The sequence below is a fragment of the Pezoporus wallicus genome, unplaced genomic scaffold (assembly GCF_028554395.1).
Source record: "Pezoporus wallicus isolate ANWC-B61680 ecotype Strahan unplaced genomic scaffold, APGP_CSIRO_Pwel_v1 contig_7292, whole genome shotgun sequence".
Classification (NCBI taxonomy): Eukaryota; Metazoa; Chordata; class Aves; order Psittaciformes; family Psittacidae; genus Pezoporus; species Pezoporus wallicus.
The window spans coordinates 69,821-92,446 of NW_026638060.1; the positions used below are offsets into that span (position 1 = coordinate 69,821).

At 40.9% G+C, this 22,626-nt stretch overlaps 1 protein-coding gene across 1 annotated transcript in view; it reads right to left on the bottom strand.

Annotated features, from left to right (window-relative positions):
* The window catches only part of ACO1 (aconitase 1), a 34,981-nt gene extending 14,934 nt beyond the window's left edge, over nucleotides 1–20,047 (bottom strand). Inside the window, exons 1-7 of the mRNA XM_057408909.1 lie at nucleotides 19,983–20,047; nucleotides 10,130–10,250; nucleotides 8,228–8,396; nucleotides 5,122–5,259; nucleotides 2,982–3,051; nucleotides 2,694–2,877; nucleotides 621–760 (exon numbers count right to left, since the gene is read on the bottom strand). Coding sequence (XP_057264892.1) covers nucleotides 621–760; nucleotides 2,694–2,877; nucleotides 2,982–3,051; nucleotides 5,122–5,259; nucleotides 8,228–8,396; nucleotides 10,130–10,226 — 798 coding nt within the window. The 5' untranslated portion in view covers nucleotides 10,227–10,250; nucleotides 19,983–20,047. The remainder of the gene's footprint in view (nucleotides 1–620; nucleotides 761–2,693; nucleotides 2,878–2,981; nucleotides 3,052–5,121; nucleotides 5,260–8,227; nucleotides 8,397–10,129; nucleotides 10,251–19,982) is intronic.
* Nucleotides 20,048–22,626: the final 2,579 nt, after the last annotated feature.

Here is a 22,626-nt window from a genome sequence, read left to right on the forward strand (position 1 = left end):
ATAAAAAAAAAACAAAATAAAATGCTGGTTTTCTCCATTTGGAGGCTCTCTCTCGAGACCTCATGTTCATCTCATGATGAACATGCGTACCAAAGTTCTGACCTCCAAAAACATTAATGCTGACCCAGTAATTCTCTTAATTCAGTCACAATCCACAGAGTGAATAAGCATATCATGAACATGACACATGGGCGAAACAGCTGCAGATCAAAGAAATCAGACTCCAGTGCTTACTGTGTTTTCAAGTTTTACATTCCCTTAAATGGGGACTTCAAAAAGACAGTCATTGTATGCTTTTTTGAGGGAGCAGAGAAACAAGATCTTTTTACATGCAGTGTGCTCCAAAACAGGTCAGCACATGAGGATCTGAACAAGCCATGAGATATCAGCTCTCTGTTCTACTTTGTCTGGCTTCTGAGAATCAGGTTTGTCTAGCAAAGTTGTGGTTGCCCTTAGGCACCTGATTCCAACCCACAAAGAGTGATAAAGCTTAAAGAAAAGTCCAAAATGACTACATGAAAGCACACACAGGGCTCCTAAGCATGCAGTACAGTGACACTGTCCTACAGAACATGCACAGCTTCCAGCAGTAATGGCAAAGCAGAAGTCACGTTAATTACCTTGGTAATGGTGAGCACAATGTCAGTGGACGTTACCAGTGGTTGAGGGTTACCTAGCAGCTTATAGCCAACCACCTCAGGAAGCACCATGCTGATTGGCTGGCCCAACATCACTGCTTCTGCTTCAATGCCACCGACACCTGTACACAACAGAAGTATACAGTCCAACTACTGAGTTAGTAATATATCAAATATATACCCACAAAGTACAATTAACTGATGATGATTCAATTTATAGTGTGAAAGGGGAGAGAAGGCAGAAAATCAGAGGGCTTAGCCTTTTGCTTAAGTGGCACTCCTCATCTTGCTTCAGTTTCTGCAATGTTTGGCTTTTTAATTTCTTTCCATTTCATACTTTCATCCTTGTTCCTCAGCCATTAGCTAGGATATTGGGTAATTCTAAGTAACTTACTCCAAGTACGTTTGACTTTTACAGTAATAGATGTAGAAGTTTTATTTAACAACTTAAGCATTCAATGCATAACCAAAGACATGCAATTGAATGTGTTGTGCTGTGAAATGTGTGCAGGCCATGACTGCTGATCACCAAGCAAAAATTTAAAAAGTTATTTTAAAGGAAAGAAAGATTAGAGTCAAGAGCACAGACTATTCTAAAGAACACTAACAGAAAAGCTATTTGTTAAGATAGAAATACCTTCCTTATACCTGCTAAGTTTCAACCAGGTTTGGGCATCTGCAGGCTGGAACCTCTGTGTTAAGCACCCTTCAGTACTAGAGGAATGCAAGTCAAATGACTACTTCATTTTGCTAATTTAACAAAGTAAAGTTTAATTGAATAAACACAATGCATTAAGTATTTGTACATATCTATTTCTATAGGATTCCTATCGCCATGTCACAGAAAGATAGAAAGTTCAACTAAAGTTTTTGCTACCATGCGTGGGATGACTGCAAATACTTTCATTTCATACCTCTTTATTTAGTCAATAATTCAAATATTGCAGTTTGCCACTACAAGCAGAAAAAGAATTACTTGTATTTATTACTGTAACAAATATTCTGAAGACTTCTGGTATTAGAATATGCTTCATAGTGCTGTTTTTCACAATAGCCTCTCTAGCCATATTTAACTCACTCAGATTAAACTTTAAGCATTTTAAATCTAATAGAGTATCTGAAGTACTTTTAGATAAAGAAACACTCTGAAAGTAGCTGTGATGAAGGGAAAAAACTGATTTTCACTGATGTTTCAACTCTTCTGCTTTCCCAAACAACTACGATGCTTCCAGAAGTCTAAGTTAAATTTTTCTTGCCTGCTTCCTGGTGACTTAAATGCAGAATAAAGAAAAATATAAAAGAAAAAAAAACCAAAACAACAAACAGAACAACACATGCACCAGAAATCACCTAAGGTTGTTATCAGAACAGGGAGCTTAGTTACAAAGTCTGATATAACTGTAAGAAACCTTATCAGGTTCTTTGAATTTGTGGTCAGTCTGTGTACTGTGTCTGGCTGTCACGGAGATAACTTTTTATTTACAGCAGCCCATACAGTGCCATCTGTGACCAAACCACTGTTGATAACATGATAATGCTTTAGCTTTTGCTGAGCTGTACATATACAGTGTCAAGCTCTTTTCTGTTTTGCCACTCTGCTCCTCAGCAGGTAAGCTGGGTGGGCAAGACATTGGGAAGGTACACAGCCAGGACAGCTGACCCAAACTGAAAGAACTGATACTCCATGCCATGTAACATTACATTCACTCAGTATTAAAACTGGCAGGCAGTGAGTAGGGGAATTTTTCCAAAGTAGCTGCTGCACAGGGACTGGCTGAGCTTTGGTGTGCTGATGGGAGGTGGTTACTGATTGTCTTTGCATCACTTGCTCTCATTTCCTTCCCCTGTGCTCTCCCTCCTTCACTTCCTAAACTGTCTTTATCTTGACCCATGATTTTCTTCTTGCATTTGCCCTTCTGATTCTCTACACTTATCCTGATGGCAAGAGAAGTTTGTGAGCAGCTGGGTGGAGGGTAACCTGCCAGGGTCATCTCACCAGTCTGAATCACAGCTTAGTCAGACAATAGACTGCTCATGATACGCTACTGCACATACCCCAGCCAAGCACTCCCAAGCCATCTATCATGGTGGTGTGCGAGTCAGTGCCCACCACGCTGTCTGGATAGTAGTAGCCATCCTGATCCATTACCACTCTTGCCAAGTACTCCAAGTTCACTTGGTGGATGATCCCAGAGCCCGGTGGAATAATTCTCAAGTTTTTAAAAGCCTGAGAGCCCCACTGAAACAGAAAGAATTGGAATAAACAATTTTCAATGCACATGAGCACTGGAAGAGGTTTTGTTCACTGCACTATTCTCCATGCAAATAGGATTCTTTTAGTACCTTTAAGAATTCAAATCTTTCTTTGTTTCTTTCAAATTCCAGGTCCTGATTTTTTTGCAAGCTGTCTGATCTGCAAGTGAAAATAACTTACTGTCAGAACCAAGAGTATCCATCTGAAATTTATGTCTGGTCAGATATACCCAAAGGTTGAAAAAAAAGAATTATTAGCTAATGTGTTAATGCTGATCAAGCTCATATTTTTAATCTCACTGCAGCTGTAAACTGCAGGCAACCAATGACAAAGGCTTAAGAAATCTTAAGAGATAATAGCTAATGCTTGGTTCAAATGTGAGTGCTAGTCTGCATATTAGCTAGTCTGCTAGTGTGCATATTACACACATGGCAGGCCTAGAACTTGTAGCCTGAGAAAAGTTACACTACATGTTAGAGCACTGTGAAATTTGTAATACTAAATCAGTAGAAATCAGCAAAGCAGTAACAGGAAGCAGAACCCAACTGCCCTGAAAATTTATTTCAGAAGAGGTTATCACTCATGATACAGTGCTGCCTTAAGCCCTTGTGCTTCAAAGCAGAAAGAGCTAGTAAACTTTTCTTTGAAACAGGTGCCTAACTTGAGACTAGAGTTTGAAAAAACTGAAGCACAGGGCTGGCCAATGTTCATGATGTATATAGCCTTAGAGAAATAAGATGAGGCTGTGACAAAAAGTAGTTATTAGCAAAAAGTTATCTAAGTGAAGTCCTGGATACTACTGATAACATAAAATGAACGGTATTAAATTAAGACAGAAAAGGAAACATAGTAATTTATTTTGCCCCATGGTAAAGATGAAATACCTTGTTCACAAAGAAATTGTTTCCCAAAGATTGTAAAAATGACATGATGCAAATTAAAAAGAAAAAAGCTTAGGTTTCTAGTTTAATAGATTAGTGCTAGAACACCCATTACCCCAGAAACCAGTTTCTAGATTATTATTTCCTACTTTTGTGTTAAGAATAGATGCAGCATGTGTAAAACAACAACAACAACAAAAATTAAAAAAAAAAAACGCAAAAAAATAAAACAAAAAAAAAAAGATGAATTTTGACAGTTGCATTCATAAAATTTTTTGGCCCTTTTTGGCCCCTGACAACTATGAAATAGCATCAGCAAGAACTTGTATGCTTATTAGTCTACAGTTAAAAAAAAAAAAAGTAGGAAAAGAGTTGTATTTGAAAACTGCCTAGTAACATTCTTCTTCTAAGCAGGCTTCACAATACATTTCTGCTTAGAAGTTCAGTATTTTCATTCTAAAGAAGCCTCTAAATACTGGCACTTCCACTCTAAATACTGGAAATTATGTTCCTCAATTTACCTTCTAGGAATTTTATTCTTTGCAATGTTAGAATTTAAGCGTCCCACTTCAAAACTACCTCCTATAGAGGATAATATATGCACAGAGTATTTTAGCACGCAAGGTAAAAAAAACAGACTGAAAAACTTCAGGAGTTTGGAAGATGGAAGGAAACCACCAAGAAGCATGTAATCATAGGATCTGTTAGGAAAAGTAGTTCATTAGGCTCATGTTTAGTTATCATGGAGGGTAGGATGACCCCTATGCAGAGGTCTTGTATTTCACTGTGGGTCTAGTGAGTGCTCATCTCTTTGTAGTATGCTGAGGGCTGAACAGCATTATGCTTCTTTCCTGTACCTGTACAGGCCTATTAATCACTGTCTTGTGCTCTTCTGTGTGGAGGCAGTGAACTAACAAACAGAAAGTCAGAGCTCAGGTAGGGCAGCTCAGGTCTTATACAAATAAAGAAGAAAGGAGACATTCTCACTTGTCATTTCCAAGAAGTCCTCCAGGGTCAAAGAACTGCATATGGAAAAGAGCTATTTCTGAGCAACTAATAATAATGCAGTATTATTATGGAAAATTATGATCACCACAGGTCTGGACAAAGACTGTTTCTATTAACATATAATCCAGACTTGCACTGCTGAGAGATGCACAATAGAAAAAAAACAGAATTCCCCCACCTAATTCGCAGCAACTGATATAACAGTCTACCTTAAGGAGTCTTAGAGTCTAGGATGTTGTAGTCCAAATGATAAGAATATCACCAGTGGAACTACCTTTACTATTGGTAACTGGACCCAGCTTACCTATTACTATTAAGAAGAGTTATTTTGTATCCTTACCGTCTGTTAAAATCAACCTGGATGGAATGATCTATCACCAGATCAGCAGGACAGATAGGATTGATTTTGTCAGGGTCCCCACCAAGTTTCTTCACAGCATCACGCATTGCAGCAAAGTCAACCACAGCAGGTACCCCACTAGAACAGAACAGAAATAGGCAAGGTGAAAACAATTTGAAAAGAGAAAAAAAAAACAATCCAAAACAAAAAACACCCCCAAACCCAAGAAAGAAAACACAACTAAGACCCTGAGATGCAGAATGGACACCTACAGTCGCATACAAAACAAGCAAAAGCCTTACCCAGACTCTTGGGATCATTACTCTGAGGCAAAGAGAGTACCCTTGGGAAGACAAAGTCAGAAGAGCAGAAGGGACAGAGTTGTATCTATATCCTGAGCACTGTTGAGAATGAAAAGGTAAAACCAAAATTCATCAAGTAACAGATGCATTTTAACGTGCTTGGCTGGGGATCTGGAAACCTAATCTTAGTCAGCATTCCTTTGGGACTTTGAACTACTTTCTCTTCTTTTGCTCTGCTCCTCTCTCTCCTCCCCATTCTGTTTAAGAAAGAAGTGAGGAGGGGGAAAATTACAACGGCCTTTCCTGGATTCTTTGCTATGTTTTTTAACTGATTTTAAGGCAAGAGTAGTCTCTTCCAAGTTTTGTGAAGCACAGAAGAATGTTCTCCGTAATTAGGACTGTTTGTTACCTTCCATGCTTCAAGTGAAACTGGTAGAGCAGTGCATCGGATTTCTTAAATTACAAAGGATATGACCGCAAAACACATTTGCGGAATAACTGTATTTCAGAACTGGATTTAACTGCCCTGGCAGATCACTGGACAGACATGAAAGGCAAAAATAAGCTGTACCATTCATCTTAACTAACAAATTCTACTTACAACAGACAAAAGACGTTGTATCACAAATGACATTCAAATAGCACACTTTTAGGCAGTAAGCCAATGTTCGTATTTCTGCCTTCTCATGAATCTTGTGACAGTCCTGCATGCCTTTGAACTTCAAGTGACTCAGACAAAAGGTTAACAGGTCTTTTTATTTATGCATGTTTCATTCAACCAAAAGGATTTTAAATCCCTAAATTAAGACTTCCATCCTAACTGAGGTAGGTAAACTATACAGAGGGTCAAAGTAATGCACAGGAGAGTCCATTTTCCACTTCCAACCCAAGTTTAGTCATAGGCAAACACAGAGTAGTAACAAAAAGTTCTGGCACTTCAACACCCATCTCACCTAACAGATCATACATGTTCCCATATTTGTCTTAACAAAGCTTCTGGTGCTTCTCAGCACATGCATTCTCAGCTTCTACAGAGGGACATGACGCTTTTCAATCAGTTTGGCAAACCCTCTTGCATGCTAGCCTATCTGATTTTGCTGGCTGCTGACACAAGGAGAGCTGTCTATGATGTGCTTGTAAGGATCTGGTATAATTCAGAACACTGTGTTTCTACAAGAGCAGGCCAAAGCAGTGAGAGCTTATGTTTGCAACCCTGATTATAAGGAAGCTACAGAAGCTACCATGATTTTAAAATGTTATCAGAAACAATGAAAGAAGATGAGAAAAAGCTTTGTAATTACCACAAAATTTTACCTCAAAGATCCTGTTCACCAAAACAAACAGGAAAAAAAGGGTCCACATTATCTAAACTTAACATGATTACCTGATGTTGTTCAGCTGTTTGAAGCAGCTCACTGTCCTAGGATATACATATTCCAAGGACAACAGCAAACACCATGTTATACTACTTAGGTGAAATTTGCAGAACAGCACGAGTAAGAGAAAGGGAGCGTAAGAATTATTTTGTTAGCCTACAAATGTTATACCATTGAAAAGGAACAGATACAACATCCATCTACTGGTTATCTATGGGATAACTACAAAATGATGAGATCTAGAAATTCAGTAATTCTAATCAGGACATGAAAATGTAATTGTATGGCTTCTGGAAAGCAGCCAAAGCTGCCTTTACCAAAAGATCCCACTCAAGAGCCTGTTCAGGAGCTCGTTTTTTATGAATGTAGCTACTCTACAGACTTACAGGCACGTTTTTAAAACTCAACAGGAGAGTGCAGCAACAAAGCAGACAATGTTTGCTTGAAAGCTCAACTTCCTCTGTGCTCCAGTTTTTTACAATGTTAACAACAGCCAGCACGTAGAAGACAGCTAGGAAATTAGCATGTTTTTCAACTGACATTTTGCCACACTGGCAAAGTCTCGAAAAAGCCCAACAATTTCCGTTAGGAATTGAGCTGTGCTGGGTCTCTAGCACCTGACCAACCTCTGGGAAAATGCAGAACACAAGGAAGCTAAGTTACTTTACTGTTCTGAAAAAAAAAAATCAACTGGCAGCTGAGCAGCATGGTGCTTACCATGAATGAGCTAAACTTAAAACTCTCTTACAAAGGACAGTGGACTTGCAAGTCAAATGCTGTATTAAAACCAGTTAGAATCTACCATTCCACCTGAAAATTGACTGTCAACATCTACTTGGGATTCTTACGTGTTGACACATGGAGACTAACCAAACTGCAATAACAAGGGCCAGTTTTCAGAGGCCATTACATATGAATCTCAATATACATTTCTGGGAAAAAGTAGACACCTTTTCAATAACAGAGAAGTCTTTAAAAATATATTTGGAATAGTACTTACTTGGAAGAGAAAGTAATGATGTGGGGTATAAATGAGAATTGAAAAAGGAAGACAACTGAAAGCAAAAGTCCTGGGGCAAGGGTAAAAGACATCACCCTACCTCCCTTCCACCTCCAAGCAACAAAACCTCTAAACTCTGAATTCATTCATTTGGATGCAATTTATCCATCCCATTTTCTTTCCCTCTGTTCTAAAAGTGTCACAAAGATATCAATTTCTCCAACGCAGAAGCACTTCATTTAGTGTTTTCATCACGAGTGTTTGCCTTTACAACAGAATTATGTATTATGGCATCCTGGAAAGGTGAAAAAGATCTTTCCACACATTTCACTGCTACTTTTTCCTTCAGCTCACACATCCATCCCAAGCTGAGTATTGCTACACTTTCAAAAGCCCCTCTTCCAATCTTTGGAGACCATCACACTCACGTGAAGTCTTGCAGGATAACTCTTGCAGGCTTAAATGGCACTTCAACATTCTTGTGTTGCACCACTTCCCAGTTGAGAATGTTCTCAACATCTGCCTTCTTCACTAGGAACTCATCACAGTTACGGATCGCTGCTTCCAAGAGGACTCTAATAGAAAATGGCAGGCGTGCTGTATGGGTAAGAGACAAGAAACAAGTTCAGTTTTTACTTTAAGGCATATGTCAGCAAGCACAGCATTTGACACCTGGGGCAGATGGGTCTTCAAGTGCTGTCCCTGTATTCTCATAAATTATCAGACATCCTTTTCGAGCCTCCAGCTTTGTCAGGTCAGTGGTAACCAACCTGTTCCCCTTACTTCTTTGAGCAGATTTATTATCTCAGACCCTGTGAGATCGCAGACATCTTTGCTGAAAGGAATCTTTTCCACAGCTATTCCATCCTCAACAGCAATACTGTTCTGAAAAGATGCTGCGCTTACCCTGTTTCTCTGCAGTTTCCTCTCACTCTTGCCACTGAACACAGTCATATAAATGCACTAGAAACATACAATTTTCTATGTGATATGTTGAAAGGCATAGCTTTAGTGGTCATGGCAATCTCTTCTCATGAGATGGAGAATGAAACTGGACATTTAAGACTGGGCACCTGCTAACCTTCTTTTACTTCAAGATAGAAATACCTATAGAAGATCACACAAAATACTATTAAAGCAGTCCTGACAGCCTTATTACAACCAATGGGTGTGAAGAAAAAACAGAAACAGTAAAAGCTTCTCTGTCCTTCCTCCCGTGGTCCACTGTAATCACAGCTGTTTGATTTCCTCTCAGAATGTTCACATTCAAAACTCTCTTGAGAAGTTTGTCCCAACTTTCTACACACGGTCCCCAAGACACAAAAATTACTTAATCAAAGTGAGACCTCATTGCTGCTATCATAAAAACACCCTAACTATTATTCAGGACAAAGTCATTCAGAATCATTTGCACGGGGGGATGGGTGTACTGGTTTTTCATTGTTGTGGTTGGTTTTGTTTGGATTTGGGGTTTTTTAATCCCTAATCCCCACCTCCAGTTCTTTGGTTGCTCAGATACCCATTTTTCTGTAGGGCAGTGAGAATTTAGTTGTTTTTTCTTTAAAGACTCTGGAGTTTACCATTCTTAGAATCCTGGAATGGATCAACTGGTAATACCATATACGTATTTGTCTATTTCTTAAGACTCATCTTTGTTTTTCACACACCAAATCTGACATTAATAGTTTTCTCACTTACACACTACCTGGGCCTGCAACGGATATGCATTGCTGACGTTCAGAGAAAACATTCCTCCTCTTGCTTCCTGAATTCTTAATCACTTGTTTCCTTTTTGAAAGAGGAAAAATACCCAAAACAGACAGCTGTAAGCTACAAATACTTGCTCTCTAAGTCAGTGGCACATATTGGAAGATTTTTACCCTTGCCACATGGAAGATGCCCACGTACATTCAGGAAGTGTCAGAGGAACAAAAGAAAAATTCTCCTAAGAAAGGATTTTCAAGCCACTACTCTTTTCAAAGCAAAGCAATCTCTACAGATGATTCAGCCAGATGTTAGTGTTAAGTCCTTTCTAGCTTTTGAGAGCAGCATAGCAGTATTTGAGAAAACTTTTGCTCTTAGTTTTGCCTAGTCCTCTTCATCCACTCAAGAGAAACATGACTGCTGTGTGCACAGCATGTTGAGAAATGAATACTGTCATCTTGCCAGGTTTTCTATACTCTAAATTTCTAAAATTAAATTTTGTTAACATTTCAAGAACCCTCTTTGAATTCAGTTTCCTCCAGAGACCAAATATTATCCAATGTTGCAATGTCTCTTCAGGTTTTGTTCAATGCTGATGAAATGCTTTCCTTATGTTGTCAACGTACCATATCTTGCATCTTCTAATTTGCTTAGATTGAAGAATTTCTTCAGAGGCTGTTTAATGTCCAGTGGCTCCACAATCCGTACAAAAGGGTTGCTCATGGTTACTCAAGACTCCTCCTGTCCCTAAAATACAGAAAAAAAAAAAAAAAAAAAAATCAAAGCTTTTTCATGACATCTGTTCCCCATACAAAGTACCTGTCCAACAGCCTCCCACAATGTATCTGTCCCACATACAAGGCCTGTAGCAGACAAAATGCCCTTTCCCTTACAAACATACTTGTAACCCATCCTCAGAGATAAAAGGTCTGCAGGAAGATAACAGCATTGTGAAAAATATGGATACATCAATTCAAACCAGAAAACACGACAGTTTTACTTGAGCTAGAAAGTATTACAAATTAAGATTTACAAACCTTGACTATCAGAGACATAATGAACCTTTCTGAGTTCAGAAGATTTGTTATGGTTGCCACAAAACCAAACAAACTATATAATTAAAAGTAGATTTTATCGTAAACATCATTTTAGTTTAAGATATTTTTTTTTTTTGTGGCTTTAATGGTTTACTAGATAGAGCATTCCACTGGGACCTTGGACTTTTAGGATTCACTTAAACAAGTTAAAGTACACCAAGATAAGCCCAATATCAAGGCCAAGTAGCACAGCAGGGTCCACGTTCACCCTAGGCATATATCACAGTCTCCAGAACAGGTTAACGGCATGCAAATGGAACAGTTCCTAGGACATTCCTAAGGCCTGAACTCTGCTCCAGCCTCTTTTGGGAGCAGTAGTTTAGGCCAACACATGCCAAGGAGCAAGCCAACAATTTAACAGTAAGGATAACTCTCTTTCAGTGCCTGGCAACATTCCCAGTCATGTTTAAAATGTTTTTAGAAGAAAGACAATCACAGGCCCAATTTTCAGATCTGTTGTTTTCCCACAGCAGTGTTCCTGTCTCCATTCAAGTAACATTATCTTCCTGTTTGATGCAAAGGGGTGCGCAAAGGTCAGTACTTGTTAACAGTTAATGCAAGACCAAAGAGTGAATTCAGTTATCTCACCTATCAATCTTATTGACTGCTCAGGGAATACTATTATGTGGAATACATTTACGGAGGATTTTTAAACTATTCCAGCACAAATCACATTTGATCTGGGACACCAAACCAAGTCAAAGTTTAGATGGAGAGACAGCAGAAATGGTGACAAAGGAAGGTTCAGGGTATAAAGCAGCAAGATACTGTAAAAGAAACAAAATTTTCACGAATTCTGTCAAACAAAACTCCAGAAGTTTCCAGATAAACATCTGAATGCTCAGGGAAGGCAGAAACGGAGGCATATCAACAGACTGCAAACACCCCCAAGCCCCAAACACATCCCCTCTTGCATTCCCATCTACAAGTTATTTTCTGAGATTGCTCTTTCCAGCTTTGCAGATACCCGTTCTACACAAGCTCAAACAGTTTTAAGTGACATCTTCCTTAAACAGCATGAACTACAGTTATTCCTCTTCTAAGCAAACTTGGTGCTTCTATGACTGAGCATGATCAAAATAAACTGCTTCCTTTCTCCTTGTAGCTATGCTCCTAATGAGCTTTATTTTCTGCCTTCCAAGCTGAAAACTTTATTTTGTGCATAACCACATCTCCTGGGAAAGTCTAAGGGTAGCTGAAGATAGAGAAGGCCGAGATATCCCCTGACAGATAAAGCAGATCATTAATTTTATAACGATGTACTCAGTTCACATATTCTTAACTTAGTATAAATTGCAATTGTAACATTTTCCCACTCGTCAGTGTCTTAGCAAACCACAGCAGCAATTCAAGATGCTATCACACATTATCTACTTGCTACCATCTCCTTGCCAGACATCACCCTGTTCCCTGAACACAGCTCTTTCAGTTCACAGCATCGAGTACAAACCTGCTTTGGTCAGTGATTTAAACCAATAAGCCTAACTATGGGGTTACCAAGGCCTAAACACATGTTCTTTTCACCTACCTGGTCACACCATTATGAAGAACTCCGTTACAGCCTTGTGAGCCAGTTAAAATTCCCTGCAAAGGGGTAATGAATGTAGCAAAAAGAACAACTTGCAGGATTGCTGCAGCAAATTTCACAGAGTAAGAGGAGCCTCAGTCATACCAACTACTATTTCCAGACAGTAACTTATAAACCTAGGGAATGGTTTGGGTTGGAAAGAACCTTAAGATCATCTAGTTCCAAGCCCCTGCCATGGGAAGGGATTACTCACCATAGACCATGTCACCCAAGGCTCTCTCCAACCTGGACAGATTAACTTGTGATTGCAGCACAGAACATTTATTCACGACCTGCAGACTCAGAAATGCAAATATGACAATATCTGCCGCCTGGGATTGGTGCAGTGCGCAGGGCACACTGACCATGGCCACTGCTGCATGACAACCATAACAGCTGATCACATGTACTCAAGACAGCACTTCACCTTCCACCTAACAACCTCAAAACTGTTTGTGTGGAGGTCACATTTGAAACAGAATTCCATACAGTGGCCCTCAGGAAGACTGAAGTACAGATTAAGAGGTTTCTAATGGTAACAGACACCAGACACCCCCCCAGATTGCGTTCATCCTGGTCTTAGAATACAGCAGCAGCACTAGCCTGAGTTATTCTTTGTCTCCCATTATCCAGACACGTGTTCTTCGTTGTGCAATTCTAGAAACCGCTCAAGGATACCAGGGATTTCAGCTGACTGAAATGTATGAAAAAACATTTTTCCTAGTTTTTCAGCTAGGGAGTTAAAAAAAGAAGAAGCAGCAGCAGAAGAAGCAGCAGCAGAAGAAGCAGAAAAAGAAAGGGAAGGGAAAAAAAAAAAAGAGGAGAATTGCATTACTGGAACCTTCTTAAAGAGTTACATGGTTACATTACTTGTCTAAAATGTACCAGATAAACAATAACTTTATTTTACCCCTTCCTGTGCCTACTAACACAATTCTGTGAACACTGATAATCTATCTAATACTGATCATCTTTAGATCTATACTCCCTAACTACCAATATTGTTTCCCACTCACCTTGTTGCACCAATACAGCTGCGTGGCACTGTGTCACCTACCTCCACCTCTTTTGAGAGCATGCCTCGCATACACTCATAGGCTGCATATCAGCTCATCACAAGTCTGACTTCTGGCTTTCTTTTCCCCCAGCTCCACTTCTCTCCCACCCCAGAGAAGTGAAAGGACTCTAACCATGCAGAAGGACTCTAACCATGAATACCAGCATGGCAAATTTACTTGGACAAGATCATAACTTTCCAAATATAAAAAAAAGGAAGCTGGGTTTTGTGCATGCAACAACTGCTCTTCAGAGTAGAGAATGAACCCTTGGCTGTAACAGCTGATTCATACCTTAGATGTTAACACAGAAGGGGTTCAAATTCGTCTGGCAGTACGAGTTTTACATCGTGACACTCTAAAAAAACATCTGCACTAGCAAAACCTGAGTACAACGGCATTCCTTTCTTCATCTGTATTGAATGGGTCAGTAAACTCAGCTTTTACCATGACAGCTCAGATGTTTAATATCAACAAAAGATCAGCACAAAAAAAGTAGTGGCTGTACCGGGGTTGATGTCTTTATGGCAGCCTGAAGACTGATGATACAGGAATTTGGAAGGTGTCTGGTGACACAGAAGTATGCACAAGCCTAAGGGGACAGAAGGACAAAGATGCCTGTACCCTCTTCTTCCCTTGCTTTCTCTTAAAAGTTAATCAACTAAATCAAATACACTTGAAGCATATTAAAATCTTGTGAAGAGGTCCACAAAAAGGATTCAAGTACATAACTTAAAATAGATTTTCTTAAAAAAAAATTACACAAAGAAACACCCTATTCACTAGAGATTTAAACATAAGTTGCATGTGTTGATTTCAAATCTTAAGCTGATGTAACCTTTCTGAGTATCCAACATGAATTCAGCACTAGACATATCACAACACCTTCTATTGGAAAAGGACTCAGTTCAGTAATTGAGGTATTATTTAAAGCACCTTCGTGATTGGCTGTGTGTCTTAGACTGTACTTGAGACCCCTTTAAAAGCAGCAGTGTGACTTGGAACAATAGCAACAAGCTGAAATTTTACCAAAATGAATGGAATTAAGAAAGCATCCTGATACATCCCGTAGTTCTGCACTTGCAGAAATTACCTCATGCAGATTGCAGAGGAGGAAAAGATGTGCTATTTAGCCTCCCACTACACCTAGGAGAGAACCTCAAGACATCAGAGCTGTTCTAGACGTCACTTTAACATATTAGCTACTTTGTTTAGAGTTGTAGGAAAGGCTGAAGGTAAACATGAATACAGCTGATCAGGCTAAAAGTAAAAATCTATTTCACACCACTATAATAAATAAAATAAAAAATAAAATAAATAAAATAAAATAAAATACACAACTGCTCTTATTTTCATTTGTTGTACCAGATCAATACCAGCAACAATATTGTTTTGTTTTTTTTAGGGAGCCCATTCAACTCTAACTATCTAGAGTAACAGTAAACCTTTGCACAAAGAGTACTTTTCTGCTAAAATATATGGTAGCAAATCATGCCCTTTCTGTAGTACATGACATGAATGTTGACAAAAACTCCTGATTAGTAATAACCATACTTATTACATAAGTGCCTGAGGACAAAACAAGGACACAGATTCATCTTGTCTGACCTGCAGAAAAAAAAAAAATAAAAAAAGAAAAAAATGCCTCTGTATGAAACATTTTCTGTCTAAGCTTCAGGCCATAAAGTTGAACAGGCACAGTCATTCAGCATTTTAGTACAGACATTAATTTCACTCAGGGAAAAAGAACAGGTCTCCACCACTGTCTTGTATTACATCGTTAGTTTCTTAGTTGCTGTCTTCCAAACTATACAAAGAGGCCTCCGTTATTAAGAGTTCATTTTAAGCATCTGCTAATAAAAAAAAGTATCTGATAGCTTGACTAAAATATAGTAGTAGTTGTAAAAGCTCTTCTTCCTGGAGAGTGGGTAAATTCTGAACCACCACTGGGACGCACACACTCAGAAAACAAGCAGTTTAATTCCAACACACTAACAGATGCTAGAAATAATAGAAAGGATTAAACTCAGCCAAAGCAAAGATAGTATTTTGTCAGCCATCAACAAAAGGGGGAAGGCTCAGGCTTGCCAGTTCTTGCAGGAAATCTGTGAAGAAGCTTCCAACTGAAAACTGGGAAAAGGAAAGGTGAGCTGGCAGGACTGCTATGACAAAAGCCCTCATCTGGTGGTAAGGCAGAGGACACAGGAACACTCTTGGCCTTGCCTGCAAAATACAGCATTTTCCACCCATGCTGAATCTGACCTTACAATCTCCTACTGTAATTATCATAACTCCTCCTATTTCCCCAAATTCTTTCTCCTAGTTTTGTCTACTCGACTGATGTTTTATGTATATATGTATGTATATGTATCTGCACTTAGATGCCAAGTATGTGTGTGACAAGCACATCTAAATAGCAAAAGCAAGTAACTAGAAAACCTGAGGGGAGCTGTAGCAGAGCAGCAGATTAACAAGTTACAAATTCATGAAGACAATACTGAGCATGCATTTTGTAACATTACCAAGAATTATATACAGCTGAACAGCATTTAAACTGAGAGCTATTGCCCAGTTCCCCAACAGAAAACGAGTGTCTGCAACTTACACAGCTTTTCTCATAGTGTCACATTCTACTCAGCAATGGGCATAATTAAAGATGTTGATACCTGCTTCCAATTTACTGAACCCATAGATCACCTAGTCACAAAGATCCCTAAGCAGATCCAACATGTAGAAACTTCTGTGCTATTAGAAATGCAGCATACTCCAAGGTATGCCTACCTTGCTTGAAAAGCAAGGAGAAAATATCCAAGTTAAACATGTTGCCAGAAGTCTGCATTTTTATTATGGAAAAACAACTTTTTCCAATATCAGTCAGGTGTCTACAGTAATAAACCCTCAGTAACTGAATCAATCCATAATTCAAATTAGTTTAGAAAAAAAAACAACTATGGGGTAAACAAGCACACCACCACAAACACACCAAAAAATTCTGGCAAGAAAACAAACAAAAAACACGACCACCTCCCAGTCCATGCCTGGCCCCACCATTTGGATAGAGTTCAACACTACTACAACAAGCAGAGTCCTGTTTTATAACGTATCTACACATAATCCTGGATGCAAGCAGAACAGATGAAGACAACTACTGCTGCAAAACATAGGTTTCTTGTTTTGGTTAAGAGAAGCTCTTACTGTTTTAACACTTACTCTACCTGTGACAGGTAAGGCCACCTTATAAGAATACACAGTGCTGTAAGCAGTCAGTGCTGAGATTTTAGTGCTAACAGAGATTTGAGAAATAATCTTCTGTGTTTCTCTGTTACACAGAGAAGTCTATCATCACACAGAGATGCTTAAAGAGAAGTCTACTTACACTTTGATGACTTAGCCACTGCACGGCTTAAGTGACAGTCAAAACACTTCTCTTGCATACATCTCGCCAGCTCTTGGTGACTCAGGCAAGCACACATACCTCGTATCCTTAGACAGCCTCTGGAACACAATCTAGCCTTACAGTTAACAAAATCCAGAACCTAATTAAACAGGCGCAAGTAATTGTTAAGGGAACACTACGTCAGAGTCACCGCTGCATAGCCTAGTTAAAAAGTAGAGACTAATTTTCTTTTTGCTGCAGGAAAATGAGCAGTATTATGTCTGAAAATACAGGGAAGCTTATTTGGAGACTACAGAACACATAAAAATAAGGCCCTGGATTACTTTTTTTTTTTCCCTGTGAAAGAGCAACAGTGAACTTTAACCTACTTCCTACCTCTGCAGATACTTGCTGCTCATTTCCCCTGTGCTAGCAGTCTTAACCTGTTCATTAACAAATATGCAGCATAGACCAGTTTTAAAGAACCAGCTTTCAGTGTTAGTAAAAAACAAGCTAAATAAAATCCTGCATAACACATAGAAACAGGTTCCCACTGGCAAGTTAACATGTAAGTGCTGCAAGAAGTCAAATACAGATAGTGCTGTGTGTACATAGGCTTGGTCTGAAATTTGGTTTCAACTTCAGCAGGAAGGATTAAAAGACATCTCCATGTTCGTCTGTTTGTTTCACAAGGCTCATGCGAAGGGGAGAAGGAACACTGAAGAGGTGCATGGGAAAGGGAAAAAAAAGCAGGAGTATTGTGAATCAGCCCTCTACTCATGCTGTTACCAACGTGCCAGCTCTGTAAAGTGCTGTCTCTGCACCTCTGTGCATCTTGAACTGCTTCAGAGCTATCAAAGATATGTAGGTGGAAGGAGTCCTTTCAGAATGAAAAACTGCTGAGAGGATTACTACAGTTGTGAAATACATCTGCCATCATGGGGGAAAAGTCCTAACTTTTCATGCCATTTCAAGACTAATTCTGAATTTGTGCTCTGGAAATAATGAAAGATACTTTTATCACAACAAAAATTGCTACGTACAATCTCAGCAGCTATTCAACTGTTCAAGCAGATGTTCAAGCAGATGAATGCAAACACCCATTGCTTCAGTCTGTAAGCGGAACAAGTGCGTATCTGACAATTCCAACTAGCTGATAACCAGAGTTCATAGGCCAAGCTCTGTGGGGAGGCAAGTTCAGTTCTCTCAAAACACTTTTAGTCCAACTGGCATCTTCAGACTAGTTTTCCACTAAAAGGCTAGGGGGAACTGAACACCCCTCCACCCACCCCCCCAACAACAATAAAAAATAAAACTAAACACCCTCTTTCACAAGTTTCTGGACTCCTCACCCTAGAATTGCGGGATGTCCCAGTTCCTTCAAGGAAGTGCCAAATACCTAGAGGAAATCTTCTCAACTAACCACTCCCTTAAAACAGCACTGAAGGCAAACACCCTAAAAAATTCTTACCTCCTATTCACACAGCCAGAGCAGACTGGAAATTAAGATTCTTGCCTACCTTTTCTCTGTTTCAAAAGAAAAAAAGGGACCACTCTTCAATTCATAGCCTTCCACTGATCTCAAATGGATTGTTACTTCAGGGAGGGAGAAAATTTCCAGTTATTATGTGGTGAAATCCTATAGGGAAAATCTATGTTGGAAATAAATATCAAGAGAGATCTGCTGCTATTCTTACTATTTAAATGTTAATAATATTTCTTCTGTGGCTTTCTGCAGTTATTACAATTAAATTACAAACATGATACGACAAAAATTCAGTTTGAAAGCCCTACAGTCTGAATGATACGGCAGTCTGCATGATACACGCTACAAAGCACCACTAAGTAATGAGAATCCTTCATATACTGAAAACCTCGTCAGAAATTTCCTCTATCTTACAAAGCCCAGAACGAGAAAAGTATAGACAATTTTCCAAGTAACTCCTCACACACACCCCACAGATCCTGGAAGGCATGAGAGTCAGCTGCACTTCCTACATTATGCCCATTAAATTCCTCTTACTTTCTTTGAAGCAGTAACAATCCCCAGAAGTTGATTGGGACATTCTGATGGAGCACAATTGCTTTTAAGCAAAGCAATACTAAACAAACATTCCAGTGTTAATATTTCTCTAGGGTGGTCTTCCTTTACTTCGGTATTGTGGATTGATAGAGCCAGTCTGAACAATAGGAACAGCACTGAGTGTTCAGAGATATTAATTCAATTCCAATTGTTTGGAGAGGGAATCATCTGGTTTAGACCAAGTTTCCTGCTGATACTGAAGAATACTGAAGTCCAGACCTGTCTTCCCCCCCCCCCCCCCCCGCCCCCAAGCCTAGCTAACTTTAGAGGTGGAAGCCAAGTATCCAAGTGCAACCTCCCGCTGAAAAATAAGAGGGAACTATAGCAGTGTTATGAAACATGGCAACATACTGAACAGCTTCACAGGGACTAAGCCTAACATATACCTAATCCAGATTCTGAAACCAGGCATCTCCACAGCCCCAGTCCTCAGCCAGGTAAAATAACAAGGCAAATACCTGCATATATGCTACAATCTCCACAACTGTTACTGTTATGGAGCACTCGCACTTGCTGTCTGTGCCATGAATGTAAACCAGATGATTTTGTCACCCAAAGCAAAACACCAAAAGTATTAAAACCCTGTTCACTTAACCTAAACAGAGGCTTCACCTTCTAATGCTTTTCTTCCACCCCTTCTCTTAGTTATACTGCAGTTTTACTGGGTTTTTTGCAATACTGCAGGGTTTCTCTATGCTTGATACGTTCACAATGCACTCTACTAGTTACTACAGAAATATCGACAAAGCTGGAGTTGTTCTTGGAGGAGAATTAATGAAAAAGCTTTGCCTAGATGAAGACAGGGCAGCACAACTTCTCTTGCATTCCCGCTCTTTTCCTTTAGATAGTTTAGTCATCCTCCTTCCTCAACTTTGCAAAAGCCAATTCCCGCTCCTGCTGTGCGCGGGTTAAAAACCCACACTTCAACCACGGGGCCCGCTGCCACGGCCGCTGCCCGGGGCCGGTGTCACGAAGCCGCCCGCCCGCCCGCCCGCCCGTCCGCCGCACCGGCGCGCCCTTCCATTCCCCACACCGCAGCCGGGACCGCCCGCACCGCCGCCTCAGGATCCCCGGTCCCACCGCAACTCCGGCCTGGCCTGGCCTGCCCGGGCCCGCACCCGCCTGAGCTCTCTCCCAAGGGGCGCCCCTCAACCCCGCACCTTTCCCGGCGGTTGGCAGGCCTCAGCGCCGCTAGGGAAAGCGGCCGCGGGACAGGGTGAACCCGCTTTGAGGCGCCCGAACGGCTACCACAGAGCTGTGGGGGTGCGGGAGGAAGGGAGGCAGCAGGGGCCTGCACTCACTGGAAGCGAGGAAAAGGCAACCGCCGCTGCTCGCCGTCAGGGACTGCTGAGCGCGGGGAGGAAAGGGGTAGGACCGCCGTGGCTCCGCCCCATCGTTCGAGGACGGCCGTGGTGGCATGGCGGCTGGCGGCCGACCGGGGAGGTGGGAAGCGAGGGAGGGCAGCCAAGCTGGCCAGCCAGGCGGGCTGCGCTTCCCCTTTCTGCCAGCAGCCTTGTCCCAGGCTGGCCCCGCGGGGAGCCGCTGCTGTTGTGAGACGGCGAAACAAGGGGGCTGTCCTCCGTGGGAAGGGGTGGCCCCAGGTCAGGGGTGGGCAGCGGGGTGGCAGCGGGGCCGAGGCCGGGTCAGGGCAGGCCTCTGTTAGGGACCAAGCCATGGCAGAGCTGGACCCTGTAAGACGGGCGCCGGGGCATGGGTTGTGGTGTGCTTTGACCTGCGGTCTGCACACTCCCAGCCATGCTCCTGCTCCACTTCAGAGGGGTCCCAGGGTCCTGCCTCTTGAGGCCAGGAGTGGGAAACAAATGGGTCTCAGGATGGCCTGAGACACAGAGCTGCTTACTTTCACAGTGTGATGGGAAAGGGCCCTTGGATTGCACCTCGGGGCTGGGGGAGAGCCCACTGCCCTGGCTGTCATCAAAAATACCTGGTTACTTATAAACTGGTCAAGATCAATATCGTGACGTCAATATTGAAGAATGACGTCAGAGTACAGGACGTCCAAGGCAATCTCATGGACATCATGGCCACAGCACAGTGCTATGGGGTGTTAGACAATGTCCAGTGTGCCCATGACTGTATGGTTTGGGCCTGAATACATAAAAAAGTATGAAATTCTAGGCAAATCATCATATAAATAGGAAGGGGGAGTTTCTTGGAAAGAATGTGGATGTGTCTTACAAGGCTGGAGAAGGTCTCAGAGAACAGTGGCTCAGAGACTTGCTGAACACTAAGAGTTGGAACTTGAGGAGAGGAAGACTTCTAATGTTTTGTTTTGTTTTGTTTTTTTTTTTCTTCCCTGAAGAAAGCTCAGACTAAGAGCAAATGGCTACTTGCTGGCTTTGCCCCAGAGAAGCAGGTCTCAGGTGAGCAAGCCAATGCAAGGAGTGAAAATGGAAGTGCTTTGCTCTGCTAGGAATGAAGGATGAAACCTAAAAAATGCCCAAGATGGCTCTCGTGGTGGGTTGGATTTCCTGCACACCGACCTGTGCTGGCAGATCCTCCTGTCCTATGCAATGTCCAGCTGGAACTTGCAGACCAAGGGAAATCAGTGGTAGGATCTCAGGGTCTAGCAAACAAAATACATTGCGTAGGGTGCTTTTTTTTTAACTAAATACTAAGATTCTGGCTTTGGCACACTTACTGATTTCACTGGTACAATTAAGACCTCTAGGGCCTCTCTGTAGTTGAACATACTATTCTCTGACTTGATGCCTCTAAACGTCCTGTTATTTACAAAATACTGTACTTTTATATTGCCATTAAAAATCTTTCCCTGGCTGGCCTGTTTTCTGTTCAGGGTAAAAATCTCCATTAGATGTGTAAGGGATGGGATTGGAAGATAGGCTTTTCGTTCAAAGGTTTATGGTAATGCTGTCTGAAAGTTATCGCAAGCTGGTGCTTGCAACATGAGTATTTGAGGCTGTCATTCTTGTCAGTAGGGCTGAGTTTACAGTAACATGGTTTACTTAGAAGATGATTAAGTTTCTTGGTTTGTGTCCTTCCCAAGACTGCTAGGAGTACTACAGTAGATCCATTGTTTTTTTGGGAGGATGTTTAATGAAATGGGTTCTTAGTTTTAATATTGGATTACAAGAATGTCCAACAGCTTTATTGTGCTGAATCAGGGATAAAGAAAATGACTTTCAGTTCTTGCACTGAAGATGGATGCAAAATGGGATAACAATGCCTTTCGTGTTGCAGTCATGAGTGTCCCAGGGCTTGTGAGTTCCTGTTTTTTAGAGTTTTAGATTAAATTATTTCACAGCAGGTGAGGAACTGTGTGTCAGTATTTGTCCTTTCTGCCTTACTGGGTAAATCCATTTGCAAGAGACTTGGTCTAACCTCGAATTCCTTCCAGTGTGTACTTTGAGGTTATTCACCAAGCAGTGTCCTAGAAATCCGGGGAGTCTGTCATGTCTGTTCAGTTGCTGACTTCACTGTCCTGCTCTAAAGACATTTTACTCATTCTGATCATATCAGGAAATTAAAAATACTTTGGATTCCCAAGGGACGATTTCAGCTCATGACACCCAGTAAAGCCTTAACATACAGCAATTGGTAGACTTCTGTGTTGTGGTAATCTTCCAAGAAGCCTCAGCTGATCACTGAGGTTGGAGCAATCACAGGATTGTTAGAATTGGCCTTAAAAAGGGCTTGAACTGAGGTGAGGGGGAAGCTATAAACAATAGCTGTCAGCTTAGAGCTATTTGCCCTTTGAAGTGATCATCCCAAAGAAGTGTCTTCCCATAGCACAGTCTGCACATGTCCTGCTTTTACTGGCTATCTGCAATGTAATGAAATCACCTGATGATGTTTCCTCTGGAGTGCTGTGCTCCCACAAGCAGCATCTAAGGGTACATCATATGGCACACTATGTTCTGCAGAATGTGATAAAAATTAGTATTTTAAAATGAATTCAGCACTCAG